The sequence below is a fragment of the Pterocles gutturalis genome, unplaced genomic scaffold (assembly GCF_000699245.1).
Source record: "Pterocles gutturalis isolate BGI_N339 unplaced genomic scaffold, ASM69924v1 scaffold5716, whole genome shotgun sequence".
In the NCBI taxonomy this organism is placed as follows: Eukaryota; Metazoa; Chordata; class Aves; order Pterocliformes; family Pteroclidae; genus Pterocles; species Pterocles gutturalis.
In genome coordinates this window covers 44948-65051 of record NW_010105289.1, presented here as the reverse complement: position 1 = coordinate 65051, position 20104 = coordinate 44948, and the positions used below count along the sequence as shown (strand labels likewise).

General features: G+C 43.3%; 1 protein-coding gene across 1 annotated transcript in view; it reads right to left on the bottom strand.

Moving 5' to 3' along the window:
* LOC104471837 (protoheme IX farnesyltransferase, mitochondrial-like) overlaps window positions 1–18445 on the bottom strand; it is a 41015-nt gene extending 22570 nt beyond the window's left edge. The window contains exons 1-3 of the mRNA XM_010087326.1: window positions 18442–18445; window positions 17792–17962; window positions 9604–9778 (exon numbers count right to left, since the gene is read on the bottom strand). Of these exons, the coding sequence (XP_010085628.1) occupies window positions 9604–9778; window positions 17792–17962; window positions 18442–18445 (350 nt within the window). The remainder of the gene's footprint in view (window positions 1–9603; window positions 9779–17791; window positions 17963–18441) is intronic.
* Between the last annotated feature and the right edge of the window lie 1659 nt (window positions 18446–20104).

The following is a 20104-nucleotide window of genomic DNA, read 5'->3' as shown; positions in this document are numbered from 1 at the left end:
TGAGAGCTTGGCGTACATGGAGCTCAGCCATGGATAAACGTGCAGAGCTGGCTGGGTCTCGTCACGGAGTCGCCTTCTTGAGCTTTGGCACTAAATTCCAACCCAGCTCTGGCTTTGCTATCTAATATACTTGTTCAGAAGTGTGCTTGGTCTAAATAAATACAGACCCGGATAAAATATCCCATTTCTCTCCCAGTGAAGAAACAACCCATGCACGGAGCCCAAGCTGCTCTGTCATGGCTGGGTATCGCTATTGTATAAAAGATAATCAACACTGTATTTTAACCAAATTGGAGGCAATTAGTTCCCCTCGGTCCTCAAGAAACCCAGCTGCAGATGTTCTGTCTCCTCTGCCAGAGCGAGGTACTTTAAAACTATCATAAACAAACATGGTTAATTTAAAAGAATCATTTCATCTTGAAAGGGACACATCTCTCTTTTTTACGCTTGCGTAAATCAAAATTGGCTCGATCGATTTTGTTGAAAGTTTCCACAAAGATGCAATGTGTATGCTGAGACGAGGCAAGAGGAATTCCAACTCAACTGAAAAGAGAGAAATCAGAAGTCCCACCTTCAGCATGAAGCTTTCTCCTGAACATATCCTGCTCTTGTTTTTACCAGTCTTAACTCCATCCAAATGGTGTCAGGATTTGGGCTTTCACTGTTTATGGGTTCAAGAGTCTGCCTGGAGGACTGAGACCAAAGCAACCCCAGGTTTGGGATGAGATAGCTCAGCAGACCCTGGGGAGACCTGCAGTTCACCAATACCATGCTCAGACAGAAACAAGACTTTTTATGCTGCTCTTTGTTATTAAGCAGAAGCTCCAATTGGACCTCATCACTTCACCTGGAAGTAAAAAATTAAAAATGAAAAGGACCCATACTTACAAAATGTTTATGCTCTTGTTACCCTTGCTATACACACCAGGATGCTCATCATAACAACCCGAAGCAACCCTGCAGAGTGTTAGCACGCTCCTTGTTATATGGCTTTGTTAGGTAGGAGTGAAAGGGTGAACAATAATATTCACAGCTTCCCTGCAGTCACGAAAATGTAAATATTTTTTTTAAAGTGCTTACAAGACAAACCTACAGTAAATTTGAAAAACGTCCCCCATAATATTTAAACTAAATCCTCCTCTTTAACCTAACAAACCTAACCTTACAACATGGCAGTTAAGTGATCCATTCATTTTATTTCAAAATCTCCATTCTCTCTTTGTTTAAGAACCAGAGACGAGCTGACAAACCGGATGGATAATATGGTCTCTCCAGAAACACTTTTCTGTGATTTAGAGTGATTAAATCTAACATGTGTTTCTGCTGAGCCCTCAGCCAACGTTTGGGAAGCAGCGGGCAAAGAAGTCTCAGGCCAGTTCTAAACCTCATTAAGATGGAGAAAACGGAAGTTCTAGAGTATTTATCAACCTGCTTTTTAAAAAAAAAGAGAAAAGATAGTCCAGCCGTTCTCAGTACAGGATCATGGACTCTGAGGACATTTCCAGGAGCAACGAAAATGAAGGAAATAAGTTATTCACTACAGCCACAGACAGCAGGACAAGAAGCAACGGTCTGCAGTGGAAGGAGGATCGGGGTCTGGACATCATTAAGCAGAAGAGCAATCGAGCAGATGAGCCTGTCAAATTGCAGTTTAAGTCAGAACCTTCCTGCCTATCTGCAGATTTCTCTGCAACACTGCAAGCATGCATTTGATATTCATATCTTTTTAACACTCTACAGTGTGCTTGTAAGTACTTGCCATGTTTCACTTGAGAGGTAAAGAGGATGAGGATGGTTGTATTTTGGGATTTCGGAATTATTTTTTTGGTAGTTTATCTAAAGTTAGCATCTGGAGTTATATTTTACAAATGTTTCATGGAAAAAACCCAAAATCCCCTTCATATACCATCAAAGTTCATAAGTGCAACATAATTATTGTCACACATGGGCAGCGATATGAGTCACTGTGGCTCACGCTCCTTTACAGCAGGATTTATAACATAATATTCCTTGTGATTCTACGTCCCTAGCAAAAAAAAAAAAAATAAATAAAACATATCAAAGAGGTTCTCCACATATCTCAGCCTCAGGAATGCAGCTTTTCTAGTCATCAAGAGCAAGCATCTGTGTCAGCACAGCTAATTAAAGTGTAAGAAAAACCTCTTCTGTAGCTGACTTGCGAAGTTGATAACATGTAAGTTATAACTTGTAGAAGACATGATAAACTCTGTCCTTCACAGAAAGAAATGCACTTCTAAGATGACTTACTGTAAACAGATCTCATGGCATAGCAGCTTCTAATCAGAGGCAGCTCCGTAATGGACTTGTTGAGCGGTGACATTTCCTACACCACGGTGAATGATGATGCTGTTGTGGTTAAACCAGATAAGGTTCAGTACTAATACAGGGAAGAAAGTGTGGGGATTTTGACTGCATTAAGCCAAAATTTACAAACATGAACCTGAAATGTTTGACAGACACAGGAAGAAGAGCCACCAGCAGAACACTGCATTAAGGATCTTGGGCTCTGAGCTTTATTTTGGCTTGTTTGCGCAGCACAAGAGGGGAAACTCACTTTAACATCACCTTTGAGGAAAAGGACTCATCACTAGTCACTTAAAAAAGAAAAGAGTCGATGGTAACAACTAATGTCCAAGAAGCCCGTTCCTGGTGGACACAAAGATGGAAGGATTAGTGTACAATAGCTGGGTCCCCTCCAGCTCACGGGGCTCTACCCCCCAGCGAGGAGCTGACACGCGAGGATAAGACAACTCCATTAGGAGCCCGTATCACTTCTCCGCAGCGTTCCCCACGAGCAGATGGAGCAGCTATTTAGCCAAATGCACCGTGACTCCTGGTTTATACATGAGCATCTGGGATGTTTCCTAATGTGGGGCAACCTATGATGTACTCCGATTTATCAACTGTCCCATGTGCAATTAAAGATTCAGATAAATAATTTGGCGGTGAAGGCCCCTCGGCTGAACTGAAAAGCAGCAAGGCACGAGGGGTCAAGTGTTTCCGCAGGATTTATATTTACCAAACGGAGCTGCCTGCAAAGGAATGTCTCCATTGAGCTGCGGCGGGATTAGGTCTGGGCAGGAGGAGGGAGCTGAAGGTGCTAGCTGGAAAGCTGGCAATTTCTTCCACTGAAACGAATCTGAATGTAATGTTAGAGTTATTAAAACAACCCTCTTTATTGCCCGAAGAAACAAAATACATATGTAGTTAGAGCTATATAATTTCCTGCTAATACACATTTTGATCTGAGGATAATGTGCAGTATCACCATTTTCCTGCGCATTCTACAAAAGGACTCTAATACCTTCGAACCATTTAATCAACATCCTATGCAGGCAGTGAATAGATAATTGAAATATAAGTACCGTCATCCATATCCCCTTTGGGAAAGTGACACAGTAAGCATTATATCATTCCATTAGCCCATCCTTTGATGTGGGTTTTATTCTCATTAAACTATGTTTTAGCCTCAAGGTTTCTTCCCCCCTCCCACCTCTCCATGATGTGGCCATGCCAGAAAAAAAAATTAAAAATACCCCGCTGTTCAAAAGGCAAGGACTACATTTTTACAAGCAATTGTACATGTCAAAAATATAAAGCTATCTTTTTAATTTCTTGTTTACCAAATACAGTCAATGACAGCTTCTGGAAAACACAGGGTGGGGAAAAAAAAAAGGAAACCAGGAGGGTAGTGGTGGGGAAGGAATGCATTTACTTGTTTTCAAATAATAAAGCCTCAATACAAGTAGGATAAAAAAAAAAAAAGCTTGAAAAGGCTGCCGTGGTGGTGTCTGCTTTGAATTGTGCCCTGTTTAAACAAGAGGAAAGCCTCCCACTGAAAAAAGAAACATTTTTATCATTCAAAAAGATCTCAGGGCAGTCCCTTTAAAATGAGGTATTTTCTAAACAAAATATTGGAATGTATCCCTGCAGGGAATGAGCATCTGATCTCTTAAAAATGATTATTCTTGAAAAACTGTAGATTTATGGAGTTTTTGTTTTATTTGTTTTAACTTAAGTCGAATGAAACCTGCCTGAAATGACCACCCAAGGGAGCAGACCAGTCAGCTAAGTAGGGGCTGATCTTTAAATGGGAACCGAAGTTGTACCGAAACCCTTGGGGAGGTTTCAAACTGCTGGCTTAAACCAGGGCTGGCGAAACGCTTAATGCAGGTTTCAGGATAAGCCGAGGACATGGATTTCCTCTCACTTACATCAGTGTAGCCCCACTAACATCAGAGAAACGTTCCTGATTTACATTAGTGTTAGCAAGCAAAGAATCAAGCTAATTACCCAAAGTTATCAACAGTGATTACAGGAGGATTTTTTTTTTCTTTTTTTTAAATGCCCATGCATTTTTTCAGCATGGACTGGTTTTGTTATACTTGTAATAGTAGGTCTACTACAGGCAACTGAGTGGAAAACTCAGCTTTACATAGAACTAGTCCTGAGTTGCAATGTGTTTTTGAATAAATAGGGAAAGTTTGACATGTTGCAATTTTTTATCAGTTTATGAATGTCCATCTTACATATTTGCAACTATAACTACAATTCATAAAGACAAGCCACCAGTGAGAAACACTGCCAGCTCAGGAGCTCCTTTTGGTCTGATTCTTCAAGAGTTTGGCTTAAAGTTTAAACTGACCAAAGTCAACACCACTCCGAAATGTCAACAAGTAGGAAAAGCATTACTGTCTCCATTAACTGCAATAACCATCAGCCACGGCCATAAGAAGCGGGAAGCTCATGTACAGAACACAGCTCCTTGGGCACTGCTAAGTGAGGAGGTTAACGGGGTTCTAGGACAAAATATTTCCCAAACAACACCAAGGTTTCTTTCTGCTGAAGCACCCAAGGCATTATCTGTGTTGTGCCTTCTTCTGCCAAGTTAATAGACCTGAACTTCTTAAGTGCACAAAAAAAAAGCAAGTTTGAGAGTGCAAATATTCTGCTTAAGGAGAATAGAATTTAATTCCATAGCATATTATTCCCATAGTGAAGGTTTTTTAGACAAGGCTGGATAAAGCCTGCAGCAACCTGCTCTTCCCTGAGAGTGGCCCTGCTGTGGGCAGGAGACTGGAGTACGGCTCTCCTGAGCTCCCTTCCAGCCCCAACCACCCCCTGAGGCTGCCTTCATGGCCCGGGTGATGTGAAACCTGGAGGGAAAGCGAGGGAGAAACCCCAGCCCCGCTCCCAGGCAGACGCTGCAGCCTCTGCTGAGAGCAAAACCAAAGGACTCGGTGCAGAAAACAGCTGCATGTTGCAAAATGGACAGAACTGAAAGGTGTCCACATGCTCATCAATTAGTTATTTAGAATGTCCTGTTTGACTTATTTTTTAAGATGAAAACCTATTCCCATACAACTATTAAGTTTTTTAGGAGTGCTTAGCCCAGCAGATCCAGCAGCACTGTAAGTTCATAAAGCCAGCGGCTTTCTACCGAGAGCGGGTGCAGTTCTGTGCAGAAGGGCAATCAAAACTGTCACTTCGTACAATATAACAGAGCAGGACACTTGTCATCCTTGAGGCTAAGCTCACTCAGCTACTGCAGCTAATACTAGAGATTTATTTACATTAATCTGCAGGACAATTAAATCCATTACCTTAAAAAGCAAAGGAATAAATCATACCCAACAGGAAACCAGGAAAAGCTGCTGCCATTTCAGTCGAATCTAAGGTTGTGCGAGCACATGAAATTTTTCCTCATTAAGGGCATAAAAACAATTCAGAGCAGGAAAAAGAATATCAGCTGTTGTTACAATGCAAAATGCAAATACCCTCAATGAGTTTAACACTGCAGCCAAAGTATGAGGAACATCTCAAGCTGTTTGTATTTCCAAACAAGACTTGAGGGGTCAGAGGAGGCAGGAGGACATGTGGGCAGGCTGGAATGATGGATGGCGTTTAGTGGCATGCTGTGTTTGGGTCTGCTCTTGTTATTTTTTGCAACAGGATGTCTCTGATTACTCTCTGAATAGAGAACAAGGATGGTTACGTCTCATTGCTCAAAGGAAAATCTTTTTGCAGAGCTTTACAAATTAAATAGGACATTGGAAAGCAAGCAGTCAATGAGCTATCAGGTGCTGTTTGTCACAGATCTAGCAACAGTGGCAGCAGATTCCCTGGGGGCATCAGAGTGGGTTTGGGGCTGGTAAATGAGGTCTACGTACTCTGGTCCTACTTAGAGCAAAGCCCAGCTGTGCAGAGTCTTTCTCTGTAGTTGCCTGCACGGTTTGTCTCATGTCAGGGACAAAGGATTTTGTACCAGGGGCACACGGAGCCTCTGGATAATTTCAGCCACAAAGTGGATGCAATATGGAGAGGACTCCATAAAAGACGGAGGACCATTGCTTTTCCAAATCCCATCCTTCCAGCAATCTTTGCCCAACTGGCTCCTGGCTCACAGGGAGTGCCCGGAGCGATGGTCAGGCTAAAGCTGCCTAAACCACTCCTGGAGTGTGACCCGTCAGCGAACGATGCCCTCCACCCCCAGCCAGACCTCAGAGGCCGGGACCATGTTCACGCTCCACAGCTCAGCCCCAGCCCCGGAGCATTTCCTTGAAAGCTGCTGAGGTTCCTCACTGATGCCAAAGAAAATGGCAAGTTCTCGGCAAGTTGTAGAAAAGCCTCAGACATGGGGACTTGGGAACCCCGTGAATGCGTATGCAGGGAAATGAACACACCAAGTGTTGCCAAGAGAGGGGGTTTGTGGGTTTTCTTCAAAGTCAAGGCTTCGGGCAGAAAGGATGGGGAGAAATGCTGGAAGCAACGTCAGTTAGAACCAACAGCTGATCTTAAGTCTAACTAAACTCGGGGCTGAAGCTGCAAATGGAGGCCACAAAGTGAAACACACAGGAATAATTTCTCTCCAACAGCGTGACATTTCCTAACGAGCCAGCTCCATGAATTAGCTTATCTAAAGCCGAGACGCCGGCTCATCCCGGGTCTGGATGATTCAGTAACACCAAGGACCTCTCACTGGGAGTTTCCAGTTTGATTCTGGCCCAAGTTCAAAGCATGTGAGAATCATCTTTGTGATGCCACAACCTCTATAAAAATGTCACTGGTCTCAGTGCAGTTTCTCAGTGGGCAGAAGTTGACATCAAAGCCACCACGGAAAGCCTTGCCAAGGAGGTGCCGCGAGCCAACGCGATGGAGAGTCAACAACCTTCTCGTTCTTTGAAAAGGATCTCAAGCTCAGGACTGGGCCACTCAAAAACCGGTACGACTCTGCTAGCCATACTGACAAGGACTATGTGAAATAAATAAAAAGGAAAGAAAGAGAGAAATAAAAAAAGGAAGGGAAACCACAATATTTACAAGCAGTGCAAATGGAGGCAGATTGTAAAATGATGCTTCGTTGGCACTGCGTATCACAGACGTTGTAACACAGCAGAATTAAAAAGGCACCAAACATTTCATGATACAAAGCAGCTGAAGAGTAGAAAATGTCAAAACTCAAATGTCAAACAAATTTTGGGCAAGAAATCTGTACATAGCCCAAGGTCTCTGGATTCCTTCCCAAAGCCAAGACACCAGTCTCTTACGTACAATTCATCCGTCTCTGTGTCGTCTGTTTTTGACTAGTTTTAGTATAACCATTTGAGGGTTTTATTTAATCAGCCAAGAAGGAAAGAGTTCAAGGAACACCAGGGAATATGTGGCAAAATATAACAAGGTTAGATCACTTGCACTGGATTATTCTCCTCTGGCACACCGCAGAAGAAATAACCCCAGTCGAGGTCTGCGTGTTCAACGGTCTACAGGGAACGAGACCAGCATTATTCAAGGTAAGTGACACTTTAAAGAACTTTAAATTAGCTGTTGACAGTCAGGTAGATAGATTGATGAGTGACTACACAAAGTCCCCAACATTACCATTTTGTGGTGAAAGCAAATATGAAGGGGGGGGGAGGTAAGAAAATCCATTAAATATGGTTTTGCCAATCTGTGGTGCATTCAGCCAACAGCGAGGTTCATTTAAGGACAACTGGAAACTTATAAAACAAATTCCCTTCTCTAAATCAAAAGTTGACAGAAAGTTTCCTAACTATATTTTTAACTCCAGAAACACTGCAAGCCACGTTAGTAAACTATGAGAACAAAAAAAAAAAAAAATCCCCCCATCATCTTTCTTCCTAACAAGTGCTGGTTCTTCCAGGGCTGAAGGACCACATGCCAGCGGAGCAGAAGCGCAGCTCCCCTGAACTGCACAATTCAGGCTGACTTACTGTACGTACAACAGATGCCCTCACTGCAGTGGTCCCTAAAATACGTTTTTAAATAAAATTAACTCAACTCAGGAATCTATAATTAGCACCATCTTCAAGAATAAATCAGAACAAGTTTATTGAAGCACTCTAACTATTTGCAATGAGAGTGAGTTTACCCCCGAGGTTCACGTTAGTATTTTGTCTCAATTTTCTTGTAATTTCGTCCATCACATTTTTTTCAGTCCTCCAAAGGTGATGGATAAAACACAGAAATAAATAGGACCAACTGTTTGCAGAAGCCTAAGGGAAAACATAATTTTGTTATAAATAATCCTTGGCACAAATCATGGAAATGAAATACTAAAATTGTTTGTTGAATCATTTATGAATTGGGCCTTCAGTTTTAGTTTGCAAATAAGTTACAGTTTTTTGTTGATGTTCTTTTTCACTTTGCTTTTTCAGCTGGAAAACAGCCTTTGAGAAATTGAACTGATATATAATCCAGAAAACAGAGTGAATGAAGGATTTTTTTTTTTTTAAGGGACTCTCTTTGCTAACACAGGGTGCTTTTGGTGTTGGTGAGGGATTTACACACAGATGATGAGAAACTAAATGAGGACAAATCTTTATTTTCACCATTTTGAGTTTTCAGCCCAACTTTATGCCAAAAAAAAAAATGTAGAAAAGACAAAGACAATATGGTACTTAACCAAACCACTAAAAAAAAATGTAGAAAAGACAAAGACAATATGGTGCCTTACCAAACCACTAAAAAAAATAAGTTGCCAAAAGCTCTGCCAGGAGATTCAAATGAATGCCTATGATCTAATAGATAAATATGGCTACTAAAAATAATTTACAGTCCTGTGTTTGTTCTAAGATGTGGAATTTTGAAGATCTGTTGTTACTAACTAATGCAAAAGTCCGGGGGAGCGTAACCGCATGCTACCGAATTTTGAAGATCTGTTGTTACTAACTAACGCAAAAGTCCGGGGGAGCATAACCGCATGCTACTGCATTGTGCATGTAGTTGTCACACGTGCAGAAATACACAACACGAGCAGAAATTCTGCTGTCTTGAGAAATTCAGAATTTTAGAGGACAGCTGATTACCCAAAGTCTTCACATGAAAGTTATAAAGAAATATAGAAGAACGGTTTTAGAGGACAGCTGATTACCCAAAGTCCTCACATGAAAGTTATAAACATAAAGAAACATCGAAGAACAGAGAGGTGCACTTCTTCCTGAAGTCTTTTGTCTGAAATTGCTATTTTTTGTCCTCTGACGAGAGAGAGAGAAGCTTGGAGATAGATAAAAGCAACGTGAAGACACATTTCTCATTAGCCGGAGCAGGTGTGCACAGCCTTACCTGATCTGTCCTCGCACCAGTGGTCTGTTTTTTGTCCTGTTCATATTTGAGTCAAATGGAACCTCAAAGAACTGTAATAAAAAAACAAAACAAAACAGTAGAATCAAAATGAAAGGATGCCGGAAAGCATGCCACGTGTGGAATGTACTGTCTGCATCTGCAGGTGCTTTCATCTCTATTTTTGAAGGTTCCGAAATACAATGAAAATGGCAAACTGCTTTTACTGAGGCTTTGATAGTCTGCATGAATGCTTTTGGCATTCCCTTAGAAAGAAAATCACCTGGAGGACAAAAATAGCTTATGCAAGTCCCCAAAAGTTAAGCATTTGAAGTAGAGTTTGATGCCAAGTTCTGTTCTCAGCAGGTTTGACGCAGCTTTTACACATCCACAGTTCCACGTACCCATCCATCCCGCCCTGCCCCCAGTTTTATATGAATACAAACAGCCCTTGCAAATGTTGTGCTGCTGGTATTTAAAAGACAAACACGAAATTTGTTTTTCAAGATCATCTAACTTCTGAGAACCTACAACCCACCCCAAAATCAATCAAGTCTTGTAAAATGCTACTGAAACTGCACCGAGCATCTAGTTGGAGCAGCAGGGAATGCACACACCATATGGTGTTATTTAATGTCACAACCCAATTTGACTTTAAACACCACCTATGGGAAAATTCGGGCGGCGCTGCCTTCATGCTAGGAATTCCTCGCAGGCTTTTGTACGATCTGTTTTATAAAGAATGTTCCTGGAAAAGCTGAAGGCACTTTGCCATGCAGCAAATTGTAAAGCCATTTAGTTTTTACGTGTGCAAAACAATAATAATAATAACCATTTATTTATTTATACAAAGTATTGTATGTACTTATAGAAAGAATATTTTCTACTGACGTTATGTCTGAGGTTTTGGGGTAGGATCCCAATTATGGTGAAGATGTAGGAAAAGTACCGTAACAGCCCGTCATTTCAAACAATCAGACTGACAGCTCAGGGTAGTCACACTGCAGACAGATTTAAGGTGACTGTATCACTGGATGATGAAATCGATGTTATTCCAGCAAGCTAATGTAACCCTTTACACAACCGAAGACACAACTACCAAACACCTTCATTTTGACAGTGCCACATCACTGGCCTTGCTACTCACCGGGGCAGCATTCCCAGGGGAAAGGCAGCGGACAGGGACCGCGGGAGCAGCAGGGACCATGTCACAGCCCTACAGGTGCCCGTCGGGGGAAAGACGCTTCACTTCCAGGCACACAGAGCGTGCAGGAACAACCCTTCCCACCTCTTACTTTGGAGCAATGACAACACAGCAATTTGTGAACCTCTGCTGTTGCCCCTGCGCATTGCAAGCATGGCAGGGATGGGATACCCATGGGTCATCCTGCCCATGATATTCTCCACTCCTGGTAACCTCAGGTTGAATCATCTTCCCAAGAGTTTTAACCATTCCGAGGAATCAGGTTCTAAGGAAATCCTGCATACACACGAGCAAGAGCGACTGCTCAAGCCCATGTGCTGGAGGTACCCTGCTTAAACCAAACGTGCTAACAGCAGGTTCTAACGCCAAGAAATGTGGTAGTAGGCATCATCTTCGCATTTTTTCATGCTTGTGAAACTGTCCAAAGCTGGGAAAGACCGAGACTCCAGCGGATGGCAGGGAAGAGAGGGAAGAAGGTCGAGGAAGCAGCAGAGCCAGCAAGGTGGATGCTGGCTGGGGGATCCCAAACTTGCACCCCCCGCCAGCCAGCAGCTGTGAAACCCCTGGAAAAGCAGCTGCCTCGTCCCCCTCTAGTGGTTAGCCAACACAAATTAATGGATAATTACTGGTAATGCAGCTGAAGCCTGCACTGCGTATGAAAGTCCTTGGCTTGTCTGTGATGGATCCAAAACTACTCTGCAGGGGAGGAACCCTGTGTTTGTCAGTTTGTGTTAAAGGCTGAGAATTAAATGCTCAAAAGTTAAGAAATATAAAAGCATGGGAACTGAAATCATCAATGCAGCTCTCAATTTCTAGTTCATATCCAATTCACTAAAATCTCTCACGTCTGTCGGTGCGGTGGAGCTGGCTGGGGCTGCGCAGCCTGTCGATGGTTTGCTCTCCGTAAGCTTCCATCCGGGGCAGCTGGATGGAGCACACGACCCACTCCCAATTCCTACCGACTCTCAAAGCCTTCCCATTTTATTATCAACGTTACTGAAGCAAACTCAGGCTGCTTGGCCAGGAGTTACTCATGAGAAAGAGGAAAGGGAGCTGAGGAAGAAAAAGGGTTTGTTTATGTCTTTCACTTTGCCAGAGCCTTCTGGTACAGTCCTAGGCCACCCATTTCTTTACTTTCAGACAGGCAGCTAATAGTTATTTCTCATCCTCTGCCTGATGTGCAGCGGCACCAGTCACGCCCAGCTACAACCGAAGCTGTGGATGCCCCATCCCTGGAGGGGTTCAAGGCCAGGCTGGATGAGGCTTTGAGCAACCTGGGCTAGTGGGAGGTGTCCCTGCTCATGGCAGGGGGTGGGACTGGGTGGGCTTTAAGGTCCCTTCCAGCCCAAACCATCCTGGGATTCTGGGAAATCGGCGGAGACCCCGGGTTAGAAGAAAAGCACAGAGGGGTCTGTGGGGCAGCTCCAACCCCCAGGCACGGAGCCCCGGCAGCTCAGCTCAGAGGGACAGGTCGGATCTGCACGGCTGCAGCGCTGCCCCTGACACGCTGGATGCTTCACAAAGAACCTCTACAGGAAACTGCAACGAGTACCTTCGGAGACGGGAAAGCACCCTGTTTGGATCCGAAACCAGTGATTGCTTCTGACAGCTCAGCATTTTGCTAATGGTTTGTTTCACTGTTACAATTCAGGGACAATTATGTTAAATGGAGAAAAAATGTCATTTGACATCAGACTGGTAGAGCAATACAAGGGAAAAATTCTATACAGCTAAATTCTTTTATCGTGAAAATATTTTGGGCTACGCTCAGTTTTGCTGTGTTTTTAAATACACAATTTTCCCTTTATTTCTACTTGGAAAGTCTGACAGCTGTGAGCTTACTTCCAATTGAAACTTGTGCACGTGAGGCGATTCTGGCTCATCTGAGAGAGTTTCAGCTCAGGTAGAGGTATTCTGTGTGCGATGGCTCAAATCAAAACAACGCACAGGATTTAAACTCAGTGCATCTCAAACATAAACCGGCTGAAACGAAGAACAGTTGGACACTAAACACTGCTGAAAGAATTCAGACTTCTGCAGTTGAGTTATCAGTGTAACCTGACAATACCTAACCAGTGCATGAAATATTTCCACATATTTAATATTGTAGTTAACCACTGAATGGAACATAAATTTTGAACAAGAAACTTCTCTGTTGAGTTAACTAGTCAAAAAAAGTCTGTCTCTGTTGTACACAGACACGGCTGCTCCTGAAATTAAGATTACTGCATGACTTAAGTCTGAATTTTTTCGCTTTTTTAAACCTGACAATCTGAATAATCTGTTACTGCCAACTGTACGCACGAAACTACATATCCGATTGAACCACAGTCAGGAAAAGTCCTTTTATTTGCAATGCTACAGATTCTTTCACTGAGCTAGTTGCTATTACATGTCAGCAAGATGCCATTTATCAAACTTTTCCCATTTTGTTCCCAGATGTTCAGTAAAATTCTCTCTCCACTTGAAATTATTCTCCCCTGATATTCTAGAAAAAAAATGAAAAAAATGTGCATCTCGAATATCATTCCATAGGAATGAAAGAGTGAACTCAAACACATTATCTCATGCCAGGCCAGCACAGTACAGCTTGTTTTAGCAAACAGTAAATTCAAGTAAAATGAATCCTGAACAAATAAATATTTTAGAAGCGCTCAAGAGGCTTCTTCCTCAGGAAGTCTGACCACATCAGTTCAGCTGGACAAGGCAGAATATTATCTGCCGTAGATACTTGGGAAGGTAGCCACCAAAAGGACAGACAGAGGGTTAAATCTACAGCGTCTAAAAGTCCCTGAGTGACAAAACTTGGCAGCGGCTTCCAAGACCTTAACCTAACTTGTAATCAGTATGCATGAACATTTAAAACATGATGATGGAAAAAAATAAATCAGGCCAGCTAGCACTTTGTGGTTTATTTCTCTGGCAGGCTCATCAGACTCTTTGTGTAGATCTCATCTAGTTAATACACAGTAATTATATCTTAAACATCTAACAGTTCTTAGATTGGCTGTCACATCACTGCTTATAGCTGTTTACACTCATGGGCTTCTTCCTTCAGCTCTTCACATTGGTTCCCACTTTGTTTTTAAGTGAAACATTAAAGAACGTTAAATTTCTTTAAGCTACCTCCTGGAAAGAGCAGTGAATGCAGAGGGTGGCTGCTCATTCAGACTTCCTGGGAGACACTTAGATTAATCATTTTATTTGGACTAAGCCAAGATTCCCAAAGCATCACCTTGCAGACGCGAGGGCATTACACCACGCTGGCACTTCGAGGACTACCACGGTACTGAAAGAGAGAGAGGGCATCCCATGCCTTTACAGGGACACACCAACACCACTAATTAAGGTTTCAAAGACAGTGACCTGACTATCTGCAGCTAATTAAGCCAGGGAGGATGGAGAGCCCTGAGCCCGGGCTGTGTTTGCCATTCGCGGACATCCTGCGGCAGAGGTTCTAGCGCCTGAACTATGACAGTTCAATGCCTTTACTCCTGTTCACACAAAAACCTCAACAGACTGCCTCAAGAGGAACAACATGTCATATAGTTTATCAAACGGATCACCCACACTTGGGCTAGTACACGGCTCTCGTACGCTGCTTTGGAGTTCGAGTGTCTCAAGCACCAGCCTGGCCCCCATCCAGGGCCAGCTCTAATCTGTGACACATGGTGGAAACTGCAGGGGCTGAAACAGGCTTTTTTTCGCTCTTCAATGTATTGACATAACATTTTACTCTAATGCTAAACACATATTAACATCAGAACTGATAATCCCATCAGTCTAAAAATGGAGTTGAACCCTGCTATTAAAAGACAATTTAATTCAAGGCAACTCGGAGGTCTTCCAGGAAGCCTCTGAGCGGGCTTCCACGTCCTCTTTGGCAGCAGAACTGCCCTCTGGATGTTTTTTCTCTCCAAAGACTCCCACCTCTGGATGTTTTTTCTCTCCAAAGACTCTTGAAGAGCAGTTCAGGTGCTCTATGGCGCTGATGAGCAAATGAGAAGATGAGGCTGTTACCAAAGAGCAGTCACCTCCTCGGGCACCAAAGTGCTGCTGGTCTCCAAAACCCTCCGTGTATTGCACCGCACTGGGGAGACGAGACGAGCTATGGAGATGGGTGCAAGTCGTGGCCAAAATCTCTCCTCAGCTACAGACCCAAGAAAACATTTTTAACACAATGCAAATAATGACCAGTCCAACTGGACTCCCCACTTGAGCATCCCACTGAATATCTACAGCCAGGGGTGAAACTGGGCTGCCCAGGGCAAGTCTTGCAAATATTGGTCTTGGTGGATTAGATGAGTCTGGGGTTCTCCGATTTCCCCTGTGCTACAGTGAGCTCTCATCCTCTTTGGTTTTCTTTGGTATTGCCAAAGAGCAAGCAGTTAACCAGAAAATCATTGAAACACACACTGGAAACCCCAAAATCGCATGAATTGGGGAGGAGCGGGTGGAACAAAACCAGGGGGAGAGCATGGGGACAGAATGGGGTCCGGACACCTGGACAACAACCTGTGGTTTCCTGGGAAGGTGACACCCAGAAAGCCATTCCTCACAGCTGGCCCTACGGCCTCTAAATCCATCAGGTTTTAGCACTAACCTTTTACGTAAAGAATCCCGAGTTTCTCATGCACTAAAAGGCAAGTTGCTGTCAGCAGCACTGGAAACCCATCAGACCACGAAGAGTCGAGTTCCTGCCTTAGTGCGTGCTCTTCCCCTCCACATTACCTAATTATTTCTACTCCTCATGTTTTCCGTGATTTATCTTACATTATGATAAAGTAATATATAATTACATAAAAGGAGAGGAAAAACATAACATATAATTTATGGTAAATAAGATCAAAGTCCACATTATTATTATAGGTTTTCTTCTGGTTTCCTTTCAATCACTTTTATATGAAAACAACAAAGAATAATTAAAGTATATTACAAAGGCCTTTTTATTCAATTGTACACAGATGTGACTAAAAAAAAAAGCAAAGGGAAGGATTTTCAAAAGCACTCATGTACTGATCTAACACTATTCTCACTGAAGTCAACGGCAGTTTGACTTCAATGAGAGCAGAGACAGACCAACGCTGAGTGATTCTGAAAATCCCACCCTAATTGTACAAACAAGGGAAGGCTTTAGAGATTGCTGGCTTGGAGATTGTATATTTGAGAATCATAAAGGGCACATAGCACCTGTTTGTCTTCAAGATATGAAAATAAAGCAAGGCAAATATTTTAAGGATTAGAAATGGCTTTTTTTTTTTTTTTTTTAAGGCAGTATCTGAAAACCCTCTGGCTCTGCAGTTCCCTCTCTAGCTATAGATCTGCTTTAATATTTTCCATTTCAAAGAGGATTCTAATTAAAAACAAGATTGATGCAAGCCTGAACAATGTTACTTACAGACAGAGAAGGGCAGCTAAACCCCAAACTGTCATGTCCCAGCGAACCCCAGAAAGGTCTGCTAGGTAGAGCAGCTGCCATAGTTTTTTTTTTTAAAGCTTCCACTTAAGGCACATTCTTCTTATTAGGCAGTGTTTAGAAGCCCATTGTTGTGTAGAGGGAAGAGAATGGGAGGGAACTGCAAAGAAAATGTTGATATCTGTCGTTTCAGAAATATACTTTCAGGATGGAGAATGCAAAGACTCACAGAATTCAATTAGCGCTGGTTTGTCCCCTCCGATTAACGACCTGCCCTGTGTGTGCCGCTTTTTAGTGCTCAAGAGACGACATTTTCGTGCTATTTCCTCGACCACTTACACGCATATATGTGACTCTTCTAAGGATCCTCAGAGACACCCACTACACCAAAACTGAGATTTTTTTTTTTTTTGGGGTGTTTCATTGCACTCAGCTGGCAGCAGTGCCCAGAGCCCCTGCCACACCGCTCTGTATTTGTTTCCAGCTTATCCCAATCCCTTCAGTGAGCCTGACCAACAAAACAAGTGGTCATTACACTCCTGCAGCTCAGTGGGCTCTTCATCAGCACTCTGGCCAAACAACATCCTCTGGCGATACCAGAAGCACTGTCACAAGGAGCTTGAAAAACATGTTAACACCCAGGAGTGTCAAAGCGACATGTCCAGAGTGCCTCGATACTGCTGCTCCGTCCGCTGGTCCCATCACAACGCCGAGGGGTCGGGATGGAGGCGAGGATGACGGATGCATCCTGAAACACGCCGCCTGGAACTGCTGAAGCTCGGCTGGAGGGACCGCTGCCGCTGCAGGTGTGGATGCGCTCGGGGCGTTCACCCGGGGAAAAGCAGCGAGGGTGGAAGGCGAGACCCTGGGTGTGCACGTGTGTGTCTGAGCACGCCGCAGTAAGCAAGGAATTAAGTTGGAAAAGACAACTAAGGACTACATGTGGTCTTCAGTTGTATGAATAACTTCGAATGAAATAATGGGGCACTTGCACCACATTACTTTAGCTACTTTAACCCCCCGTACAACATTTTTCTTGTCTTCATCTTTGAATCAAATTTGCTAGCACCCATGCATTAAGAAACCCCAAACTTGTTTCATCTCATTTTTTTTCAATGCACCTGATGTCCAAGACTTGAAATGGGAGAAAAAACATGAATCTCCTGTTTCAGTAAACAGCAAACAGATTGGGCAACCACCAGTGAGCCCTGATCTTCCCAGCAACATCATATTTTGCTAAAAAGATACTGTAACAAAAATGAAATAATGAGAAAAATAAAACCAGGCCCTTAATTTAGAAGCTGTTCGATCTTGCAAACTGCTGACATCTTAAGCCACCTAAACATATTCCCGAGGCCTCACGGAGGTCAGCCACAGCTTCAGGGGAAATGCAAGCTGGCTACCGCAGACAGGCTTTCACCTTATGTGATCCACTGCGGAGAAATGGCTTTCACGGGAAGAAATACTGGCTTCTGGCCAGCTGCCAAAGACTTCTAATAATATTAAATATGTACCACCAAGTCCGTTTTGTTTAGCACACAATTAATGCATCCACAAACAAAGCTCCTCACTCCAAGCCTTCCTCCAGCCCCGCTCCCAGGAGGACACTTGCCCATCGATGGGTTTGGGCTCCTTCAACCAAAGGGAGCAATTTCCGAAGCACAGGACGTGCTGCACTGAATGCCTTCTCATCCTTTTCTTCTGGACATGGACTTTGTCACCATTGGGCTCTTCCTTTTCATCTGAAAAGGAAAATCGCTAAAAAGTGTGTTTCAGGTGCGAGCTCCCGGTTAGATAAAGCATCTTGTGCCCTTCGCTTGTGCTGACCCGACCAACGGCACGCACAGAACAACCTGATCTGCCAAAAAGGTAACTGATTTGTCTCTAGATCTTTCCATTGAGATTTTTTTTTTTTTTTTCCCATCTGTGTCACTTGATCAGGTCACCCTGGACACGAAAAATCAGGAGAGGGAAAGGGTGACACTGTGACTCAGCTCCCAGCGCTGAGCTGGTGCATCTCTACCCCGGGTCAGACACAGCAACACAACCGTGGGTCTGCCATTTAGGGGTTAAACTGTTCTCCCTGTCCAGGCACCTGGAGAGAAGGCAATGAAGCACCATTCATCTCTAGACATGGTGTTGTCCTGGTATAATAAGGGAAAACTTCACCTACCCAGGCACACTTCAATTGGACTCTGATCACCCCAAATCTGTCACCTACCCATGCCGGATTTTTGCAAGTTTTTAATGAGGAATTGTAAGTAGATGTCAGATGCTGAGACACATACTTTCTGCTCTTCAGGAGCGATTTTATTTCTATATATTTTAAGAACAATTATTAGAATTGAAGAAAAATACCCCCTTTATGCCTACCAAAATACACTGTGAATCACTTTGCAAAGCCGTCTTCTCGAAACAATTCCTTCGCATTAAATCATATTTGTCACGACGCCAGCGTGCCATGAATGCAACGTATAATTTAAAAAAAACAAACAAAACTTCAAATAACAATCTCTTTGCTGAAGATAGGAATTACACAAGGTCAGTATCTGGTTTAAGTTACTATATGTCCCAAAATACACAAGGCCGGGTCCTCTGGACACAGTGCAGCTGCTTTGAGCAGTACTGCAGATAAAATTCGATACTGAAGATGGCTTAGACAAATTCCTGTGGTGGAATAAAGTTGTTACTCAGGAACTCTTGGGGAAGTATTCCTGTTGCCCAATGCAAGTGCTTAAGTCAGATCCAGAGTCAACCGGGAGCCACGCGTCTCTTCCAGATGGCAAATGAGAGCAAACAGAGGCAGGAGCTGGTCTGATTGAGATGCAAAGCCTTGATTTCTCTCCAGTAACTCCAGAGCGATCCTGAGCTCCTGCCTTTAGCCAGGACAGCTGTAAAAGGGGCAGGTAAGCAGACAGCCCTCCAGACTATCGCTATCAGCTGCTTTTTGGTCCCCTGTGACTACTAGAGAAGCTATAAAATCCAGCAGCCTCGCTGCTGCGCTGCTCTCGCCCAGGAGATTAGCGCACGGAAGTGGAGAGGTGAGATTTCAATCACTTCCACACGTCTCCTGGCTCCAACCCATGTGTTCAGGATCCAGGTCATTTTAATCAGCTTTTTCTAATTTGTCACTCAAATGATAAGAACACTAATCTACCACAATGTGCTTCCTGCCAGGCACCCGAATATTAACCCATAAACTGTTCCCTTATATCACGCGGAGAAGTGTTCGCTTTAACACGTAAGAAAAAAAGCGCTGCTAACAGGTGTGCTTCCTGCCAGGCACCCGAATATTAATCCATAAACTGTTCCCTTATATCACACGGAGAAGTGTTCGCTTTAACACGTCCTGTTAGCAGCGCTTTTTTTCTTACAAGACAGACAAAAGTAGTACGGTACATAAAGCAGCAGGCTTGCCTGCTTTTGGCTATGGAAAGGTTATTTATGTCATTGCACACACATAAATTACTTCTTCAAAACACCTTTTAGTTTTGGAAAGAAATTAACTTTTTTTTTACCCGAAGTTACTGGCACCTGTGAAAAATAATTTGCTTTGGACCATCTGTATTTGGCAAAAGAAAAAACTACAGCTCCTTCTGGCCAAAATATTTTTTAAAACCCCCAAACGCCAAAAAACCACAATGAATTAAATCTGGAGACACTGTAATACAGCCAATAAAAAACCCTAAATGTGAACACGGGTGTAAAGTGCCACCAGCGTTTACTGACCTGCCTCAGAAACACGGTACGATCCCCTTCACAACAAAACTGAAACCCAACTTTTTCCTGTTGTTCAGATGTCTGAAAAGAGAGCAAGGAATCTCTCCGGGGGATTTCATGATTTACACTTTGCTGGCGAGAGAACAGCCTCATTGCTTTACTCC